Source organism: Phaethon aethereus (assembly GCF_964289735.1).
Source record: "Phaethon aethereus genome assembly, chromosome: 5".
Taxonomy (NCBI): Eukaryota; Metazoa; Chordata; class Aves; order Phaethontiformes; family Phaethontidae; genus Phaethon; species Phaethon aethereus.
In genome coordinates this window covers 13,312,073-13,321,584 of record NC_138579.1, presented here as the reverse complement: position 1 = coordinate 13,321,584, position 9,512 = coordinate 13,312,073, and the positions used below count along the sequence as shown (strand labels likewise).

General features: G+C 51.3%; 1 protein-coding gene across 1 annotated transcript; it reads right to left on the bottom strand.

The window, feature by feature from the left end:
- Window positions 1-7,674: 7,674 nt before the first annotated feature.
- ANKRD9 (ankyrin repeat domain 9) lies at window positions 7,675-8,553 on the bottom strand (the record flags this gene model as incomplete). Its single annotated transcript, XM_082000025.1, has 1 exon — window positions 7,675-8,553. One exon carries the CDS (start codon window positions 8,551-8,553, stop codon window positions 7,675-7,677), a length of 879 nt encoding a protein of 292 aa, XP_081856151.1.
- Window positions 8,554-9,512: the final 959 nt, after the last annotated feature.

Below are 9,512 nucleotides of genomic sequence, written 5' to 3'. Positions count from 1 at the left end.
CAGTACCACAGGCATGTTGTTGCTAGGCATATCTAAGCATGTACGTAAGCACAGCTGATACCAGGTGATACCAAAGAATTAGGACCTCAAGTTCTCACAGCATTCATGATACAAGTGTTGTGGTGCTTGGCCCCACTCTCTGCCTGACTGTGCTGTCCTCCGCAACCCTCAGGTGCCTCCTACTCTGTGCTTCCTCAGAGGTCTGATCTAGGACTTACCAAGTCTCTTCAACAGTGAAGGATATCTTGGATGCTGGCCATGCTCTCTGCCCATCAACCATGCTGGTGGTGTGCTTCCCCTGCACTCTAAGACCAGGGGTGTAAGCAGTGCTGGAAGGGGCCAGCAGCAGACAAGAGTCTTGGGACAGGCTGTGCTGGGGGAGAGGGCTTTATTCCTGAGAGAAGGAATGGAGGGTGAAGTGTCTCCCACTGCACCCCCCAGTCTGGGGTGATGACCCTCTGCAGAAGCTGTAGCCTCCCGAGAGATCAGGCTGGCTGGAGCAAAGGGTTATGAGGAGATACACCTTGAGTCTTTCACGTAGAGCTTGGTTCCATGGCTGTGGCTGATGGGGTGATAGCTTGCTGACCTTTCAGGAAGGTTGGGATGATGTTGCTGCATGCGAACTGGCCATCTCTGGCCAGCATGTTGTGCAGAACTCCAGCACCACCACCAGTGTTCTCCGTTAGTGAAGGGAACGTGGGCAATATGCGCACTACCTTAACTGTGCATCTGGCATTTCACTTTGAAGGAAACGATCTGGTTTTATCCTTCAAAATATTCTACCCAATGAGTGACTCAGCGAGTGACTCACCTGGTCTGCCCTCCCAGCAGCTCTTACCTCAGGGCTGTCTCAGAAGGTGTTTTTCTGCCAAGGTGTTCTCGGTCTAACCACAGCCCTGGTGCTGCTACGGGCAGGGAAGATGAGGTGGCAGCAAAGCTGAGTCAAACCTTGGCCATCTGAAGGAGGAGGCAAATCTGAGGGAGTGGCATGTGAGTGTTCCCCTTCACTTGCACTGGGGGCTCTGTGATGGCTCTTGTCAGATGGCTGTGGCCCTTCAGCGCTCTCAGTAATTTTCCTAAGCCTAAGGTCCAGGCATCCCTCCTGCTGGGCAAGCCTGCAAATGTGTTGTAAGTGAAAGCAGCAGTGTGCCCCTGTCCTCATGGAAACAGTGGACAAGCAGTCACTCAGGTCACCTCCATTACTAGTTCTAGACTTTTGTCCAGCCTGCCTTTGGCCATAGCCCTGTCTGTGCATGTCATTAAGAAAGGACTGAAATCAGTTTGAGAGTCTGCATCCTTCTGTCTTGTCACTTTGAGTCACTAACCATCAACAGCTTTCCTTGTTGCAGGAGTGGGAGGGAGCAGGAGAGCACTAGCAGATGGGTTTGGAGGAAAGGACGTTCAAAAACTCAGCTCCTCAAGGGACTTCATTCTCTCTCTTACTGTGAGTTAGAAATTACTTATCCTTTTAGGCTTTGCTCTAAAATGCTGCTTCAAACATTATCAGGGAAATGACACCACATTAAAAATATGAATGTGATGTAGTGTAATATGTTTACTATCATTTACTTGCACCATTAAAAAGAAGAACCCTAATGAGATTCTAAAATAAAGCCTGAATATTAAGAGCATGATGCCAAAAAACCACCCTTGCATCAAAACAGTAATTACCCCTGGGACTGGAACAAAGGAGAGGAGGGACAATTTTGGGCCGGGGAGCTTTGCTGGCGCAGAGAGAAGATGAGACTGCCCAGTCTTCCAAACAGAGTCGGGGTCTGCAGACACTGCCTGATCACTGGCGTGTGAGCCGGAGGTGGGAGGCCCAGCAATTCGCCCTCAAAGCCGTGAGGCTGTGGGAGAGGAGCCGCGGCGCTGGTGGCAAGTGGGGCGGGAACCGAGGAGCCGAGCGGCAGGGAGGATGCTGCCCTCCTCGGAGCTGGAAGCTGCTCCCTGTCCTGGCTGAGGCGTGCAGCCAAGTGCTTTCTGCTTCTTCCCTTGGCCTCCTTCCACTGCCTTCCGCAGAGGAGCCTAAGGGAAGGGCTTGGCTGACCCCAATGCCTTGCTCATCTCCCTGTTGAGATCCATGGAGCTTCCTCTCTCGTCTTTGCCTTAGGTGGGGAGTGAAGGCAAGGTGAGACTGGACTGTGGTCTCCCTCACGTCCCAGGCGTGCAGGTGTCTCCTCATGGCTCAGAATGGGTTGTATCGGGCCTGAACTTGGGAATTGAGCTGTTTGGGCCTCATACGCTTTCCTGAAGGAGAAAGGCTGATTTGCACTGTGTTTCCCATTAGACTTGCAGTACAGGGAACATAACCTTACAATGGCTGCTGTGAGTGGAGCTCAGCCAGGGCCCTGACTTACTGGCTCGGACCCTTGCTGAAACCTTGCTCACAGAGCCAAAGCCCAAGCATGGGACAGATCAAAGCCCCCTTCTGCCTTTCCTGCTTCTCTGAAGTGGGTCTCTGCCTCCCTCCTTGCTGACTCAGATCCATTCTGGTCAATTCTTGCATTTGCGTTAGGAAGTGATTAATTTTTCCTGCAGAAGAAGGAGGCAGGGCTGATGGCAGGGGATGTTTTGTGGTTTAGGGACAGATGAGAGATTGAGGTGATCTGAATGGGAACTTTGCTTGGCTCAGCCACAAGTTCCTCAGAGAGCCATGGATAGCCCACTGTTTAAAAATCTATAAAATAAGGTTGGACTTAAAGCAGACGCTGCAAATCAATCAGATGTACGACAGAGGCCCAACATGGGAATTGCTCGCCTGCATCGTACACAGTTTAGACTAGATGACTAGACTCTTTTGACTTTAGCAATAATTCCTAAGTGTGACGAGTTTCTCATCATTTGAGGCTTCTGAAGATTTGCTTTGTTGATTTACGTGTTCTTTCCGTTCATCAACTGAACCACTGGGCAAAGAGATACCAGTCCTTTCAGAGGTCATCAGGGCAAGTGGGGGAACCTTTGTATCCCAGCTGAACTTGGATCCATTTCTTTTAGCAGCAGTGAGGGACCTCTCATGTTTTTGCAAACTATATTTCTGTTTTCTGCTATGACTGAAGAGTTACATGTTGCAAGAGAGCTCTGCTCCTTCCCTTCTTGTGCTGCACATACACGTATACCTGCTTGGTGGAAAGAGCAGGAGTAGATCAGTGCAAGCAACAGCCTTGGCAACACCATAGATGTCATTCTTGTACATGACAGTAGAGGACAGTTTGATGTAGCCTGAGCAAGTAATAGGCAGAGTTTCTTTTTCACACGTGGTAGGTGGAGGAGAGACCACTGAAGCCAGGCTGGGAATTAACGGTGATCTAAGCTCAGAGAGCTGCTGACACCAACCAGTGATGGAAGTGCTGTTATTAACAAAGGTGTTACAAAAGTTGGTTGGCAAGGATTTACAGTGCTGTTTAAATATTAAGCACATGGCATGGGTGCTTTGTTTGTCTAGTGGGGAACATTGATCTGAAGATGGGGTGATGCAATGCACAATGATCTGCTGATGTCAATAGATTCGTTATATTGCAAATCAAAAACCCATACAACTTGGACACCAGACGTAGGACAAATAGGGATTAGGAAACAAACTTGGCACCCTGGCCCATTTCTAGTCTGTCTTTCCATGCCTCTGTGCTGGATCTTTGTCCTTGCTATTTTCGACTTCATTTTCAGAACAGTCTGTAATTGCAGCCCTACCTACAGCCAAGGCCTCCTCTCCCTGCAGGTCTTGCTCTCAGTGGCTTCCTGCTTCCTTTTCTCCTTTACTTAATGCCTTTGTTTTAGTTTGGTTTAGTTTGCAAGGCTTGTCTACATGGAGGAGCCTGTTCATTAACAGCCCTCTTCCTCTCCCTCTGAAACCGTATGAAACCTTTACCTGTTTGCAGCAGATACTCTTCGTGCAGTGCTGAGTGTTAAACTTGATATTCTATATCTATACATCTTAATGAAAGGAGTGATTTTTTGGCGTATTTAATACCTGCATCTTCTGCTAAACTGTCCTGGTTTTGTCTGGGATGGAGTTGTTTTTTCTTCCCGATAGCTGGTATAGTGCTGTGCTTTGGAGTTGGTATGAGAACTCAATAATATGAGTTGAAAACACACTGAAGTTTAAGGTGCCCACCTCTGGCAACGCTCATACCAGGTTGTGACCATGGCAAGAACAAGGATGCAGCTTTTATGGCAGGACAGTACATCAGAGAGCAAGACTGAGACAAATGTTATAGTAAGGGATTTTTTTAAAGACTATTTAAAGCACCTAGTTTTGTGTTCACATCAATTTAAATTCTGTAACTACTCAATATTTTGGGTAAAAGACGACTGTTAAAGATCCCAAATCCATGTTTTAAGAGAGTTACTCAAAATTACAGTAGACTTCAGCTCCTTCAGCAGACACTAGACAGGCTAAACTTTGTAATTCCTGAAGTATTTGAGGGAGCTGCAGAGAGGAGTCAATTGCAAAGGGTCAAAAATAAAAGTAACTCAGTACTTATTCTCTCCCCTTGCTTTCCAAAGGAAAGTGTTTCAGGCCTTTTTTACCTGTCACGGCAAATAAAGCCACTTTGTACTAAAAGGTGGATAGCATATGAATATTTTCTTTTGAAAGTGCTTGAGCAACAGGTGGGAAATATTTGTTATGTTTCATCACTGTTTCATGACAGAAAGTAGCCGTTTAGAGGAACTGGCTGTAACTAAGCTTTTCAGGAATGCTGGCTCTATATACTGCCTTATATGCATTTGAAAGCATTTCGTACAGATGAGTAATTTCCTTTGTGTGACTAGATTAACCTGTGCAGGTAAGGCAGAAGCTTTTAAGTATATATCCTTACCCCTGTGCTCACGTGCTGTTAGGACTTTGGGGAATCTTTTTTTCCCATACCCTTGGGACCAGCTGCCTGACTCTAGCACTGGCAGCCCTCTTCTGCAGAGACATGATGACTGCCTATGTGTGCTTTATTAAGCTTGTCAATGGTGTTGCAACTAATTGGTGTTTTTGCTGGCAGCCTTTGCCAGGAGACGGAGAGCTGAACGGGCTGTCGAGCCTGCCCTCCAGTGTGCTCCAAAGGTGGCAGAGGACAGAGACATGCTGGCAAGTCAGTCTGAGGAAAGCTGATGCCACTGTTGCTTGGTCTATAAACAAAGGACTTCTGTTTCCAAAGCTGAGAAGCCCCAGCCTTTTTCCAAGCTGTGACTCTGTTTGAAAAACAAGCCTGGACCCTGTTGGGTGAGTGATCTGTGTAGTCACCGGTGTAGTTTGCCCACAGTTCCTCTCAGCCTCTCCGGTTTAAGCATCCCAGACATGTCAATGAGCCACACGTAGTGAGGTCCATCAGTGACCTTCAGCAGCGTGATCCCAGCAGGGGCTCGGCAATAGGCTTGACTTCTGTCCTCGAATAACAGGAGGGGCACAACAGCTACCTGACTTGGGACCCATTGCAATGTAGTGAGGGGACCCTTTCTGTCCGCTGAAGTGAATTACCGGAGAGCTGGCGGGAGGGCTGTAGGGAATCACAGGGGCAGCTTTGCCCTTGAATTCTTGTTTTGTTAACGGGCTCATTTTAAGGTGTAGGATGTCCTGCCCAGCCTGTTATGCTGTTCCAATGTGTAATTACCCTCACAGCTTGGGAGCTGGAATGTTTTCCAGTGCTCAGTTCAACTGACAAACTCCCCACTGCTGAATCTCATTATGTCTTTGTCAGCAAGGCTGAGAAACCTTTCCTCCCAGCCCCAGCTCTGTCTCTTCCCTCAATTCAAGACATTTTTCCATGTGCGAGTCAGGTCTGACTGCTTTACTTCTCATTTGGTTTGGAAGATGCTTCCACACCATTATTAAAGCAGCAGTGGGGAACACGTACTCAAAATCTATGTTGCTAAATTTTTAAATTTTTTTTATTAAGCAGCTAAGCGAGGGATTAGTTCTTTGGATTTCTGTATTTTTATTATCAACAAGGTAGCTGAAGAGACCAGTTAGAGTTGTTCTACGCTCATTTCCCATGGTAATTAGTTTGAGCACGTATCAGCTTGGTTTCTTGGGAAAAAGGAACATTTGCTCTTCTAGGAAACATTTTTGGTGCCATCAGTCTAAGAATAGCAATCTTCTTTCTGTTGCATGTCAAATTTCAGAAGTATGGCTTATCTCTTATTGTGCATGCAGTATGGAGATTATTTTAGATGAAATACCACTCTGTTCTGCTGAAGCATGAACAGCTTATAGTGCCTCATTCTGTGTTTTTTTTTCCCCTAACCAAAATTAATTCACAAATAGAAAAATATGTGCCTTGAACATGGCCTCTTCTCTCCGAGCACGAGTTCCTTGATGACCCCAAAGGGACCAACAGTGCTGAAATAGTTCAAATGGCAAACAACTCACTGGCTACAAATTTAAGCAATGAAACAAAACCCTGCAGTTTCACTGACAACTGCCAACAACAGAAGCAAAGCTACAGCGCTGTGGCCTAGGAGATTTCTATCAAGGCAATGCTGGTGGAGCCGGCGCAGCTCGCTCCCTGCAGAGCAGGCAGGGGCAGTGCCAGTTTTACAGGGAAGTAAGCAGCCTGACAGCCCAGAATGCTGTAGAGTAAAGGTTGCAGAGCAAAGAATCGAAGCTGTACCCTTTGCTCAGGACTTTGATGTGTCTAAACACAAGTGGTGGAGGCAGGATATTACCCCTAAAGGGCTTTTTCATCTGGAGCAGCTGTGGAGATGTCTTGTGTTCCTTGGAGCATCTCAGAAGGGATAGTTGGGGGAAAGCTGGATATTTAAGCTACTTCTCTGGTACCCAGAGTAGACCCCTAAGTCATCACATCCTGCTGGGGGCTGGAATCCACAGAAAAAAGCTGTTTGAGGGGGCCAGGCCATTGCCATACCTACATCAATCCCGCTGGGCACAGCAGAGGGCAGGCACAAGGAGGCTGGTCCCCCTGCTCCGTGCTACACTCCTCACCCTGCTGCAGTCATACAGAGGGTCCCTTCCTGTCACGGCAGGAACGTTTTTGGCCAGAGCAATGTGCATATTCCTGCTCTCCTCTGCCTGCCAACAAGCACCTTGGCTCTCCAAGAGAGAACTCTGCAAGGAAACCAACTGTTATTTGTGCATATTTTAAAATATATTTTGTTCAGCTGTACATCTCTGCCAGCCTCGTTTAGGGAAGTTTCAATAGTATCTGGCTTCTCTTTGGTCTTGTGTACAAGATGAGGAAGTTTTCATCTGTGCCTTTAAAAAAAACCCGCATCCCTGCCAAGATGTATTAGGAGAGCTGTAAAAAAGGAGTCATCCTGTTCCAGGACCGAGGCTTATGTAACAGGGAAATCCTAACGAAGAGATACTCCCCCACCCCACACATGCTCTTCCAAGGCACATGCCACTTCAGGGCTTTCAGTCGCTCAGTTTGTATTTGGATCGCATCTGCCACTGGTTTATTCAGATGTATTTACAAATATAGTCTCCCACATACCCTCATTTGTACATGCCATAGAGTGTTTTTATAAAATGCAGTGCAGACCTCACCTCACCACAACAATCTTTAAATAAAATATATTGTAAAGTGCCAGGTACATAATTTTTTTTAAAAAAGACAGTTCTAATTAAAACAGATACTTGGCTGCTGCATTAGCAGCTTCATATACCGATACATTTTTAGCACAACAGTCTATTTCTGTCAGGTGAGCTGTCATACCACCCTTCTAGCTCTCCAGTTTCAAGTCCAAAGGCTTTAGAAAATGAGGCAGAGGCAGATTGTCCAGAGCCTCTGGAAAATGCTCAGGTGAGATGGTCCTGATCAAGACACGCATGGCTCCGACAAACAGCGACGGGGGAGCTAAGCCCAGGACGCACTGGAACCTGTTCTCCCCCAGGAGGTCCTGCCACCGCTGCCGGTTGTCCAACAGTTGCTGTTTCATTGTGAACTGAAGGTCCTGAGGCATGAAGAAGAAGAGGCAGTCGAGGCAGAGGAGCTTGGCACGCACATTAGCTGCTGGCGTGTGGGAGATCTGCTGCAGCAACGTGTCGAGGGGGGTATTCCCAGCACTGTCCTGCAAGCAGGGCGACGCGCCGTGCCCCAGCAGCAGCAGCAAGCACTCAGGTCGCACCAGTTCACAGGCCACGTGCAAGGCTGTCTTGCCGCCCTCCACACGGCTGCAGCCCCGGCGGTCCAGGTAACCGGCTCTGTCGCTTGGCGGGAAGGCTTGGATGGCCTTGAGGATTCGGAAGAGGATGCGGACCCGGTTATAGCGGACGGCCATGGCCAGGTGCGGGGCTGAGGACTGGCAGCAGCTGAAGCTTTGGCTGGGCACGGCCAGGGCGCTCTGGGGGAACTTAGTCAGCAGGTGCCGGGCGTAGGGCTGGTGGTCGTGCACCAGCGCGTAGAGCAGGGCCTCCGAGGGTGAGTACACGCTCACCTTGCCCCCGTCCTCCCAGTGGAAGGCCTCCATGGTCCGCATGTCCTCCAGGAACCAGACGGGCAGCAGGTCCCTCACCGCCTGGTAGAAGGCGAAGGAGGATTTCTTGCACTGCTTCTGGGACTGGGCGCCGTGGCCGCCGACCCACCGGACGCTCCACGGCATGGCGGCCGGCCGGGCTCCACCGGGGGCTGCCTCCCGCCCCGGCAAACAGAGGCCGCATCGGGCCCAGACCTGCGGGAGCGGAAGAGCGTTCAGCATCGTGCGGCCGGGGCTCCCCGGGCGGCGCCCGCCCCCGCGCCGGCCTCCCCTCCCCTCTCGCCGGCGCGGCGGGGAGCGGCGAGCCGCGGCGGCCCCGCTGCGCCGGACAACCCCCGCCCGTAGCCCGGTGCACTGGAGCTCCCCTGCCCCGGTGCACGGGACGCCCATATCGCCGGCGCCAAGGGAAGCCGGTGCACGGGACCCGCTCCGTCCCCCCGCCCCGCCGCTCACCTCTCCGCCGGCCCCGCGGTGCCGCCGCAGCGGAGGGACAGGAGGCGGGAACGCCGCGCGCCGCCGCGGGGCCCTTTTATCCCCGCCCCCGCCCCGGGCGGTGAAGGTCGGTCAGGACCGGGGAACTGTCCAGCCGCCGCCGATTGGCCGCCGCCGCGGCTCCCGCGGGCGCCCATTGGCTGCGCCGAGAGGACGGGGCCCTGCACCACCGAGTGCGTCACGGGAGGCAAAGTTCCAAGAAACTTGGCTGCCGGCTCCGAGTCCCGGCGGGGGCGGGGCTGGGGGGGGGTCCCGAGGGGGCGGGGTCCGGGTCCTGCTGGCATGGGGTGCAGAGTGCCAGGTGCATGGGGTCCCCGGGTCACGGGATCGGGGGTCGTGGGGGCATGGAGTCCAGGGCACTTGGGGTCCTGGGGGTATGGAGTCCTGGCAGTACGGGGTGCAGACAGCATAGAGTCGCAGGGGCACGGGGGGGCTGAGTCTATGGGACCGGGGCACACGGGGACCTGGAGAGATGGGGGTCCTGGGCACATGGTGTCTGGGCCACCAGGGAGAGCAGTGCAAGGGGCTTTGGGGCATCCAGGCGAAGGAGGCTGCAGACAAGCAGTGCCCGGGGCACACGGCGTCCTGGGCAG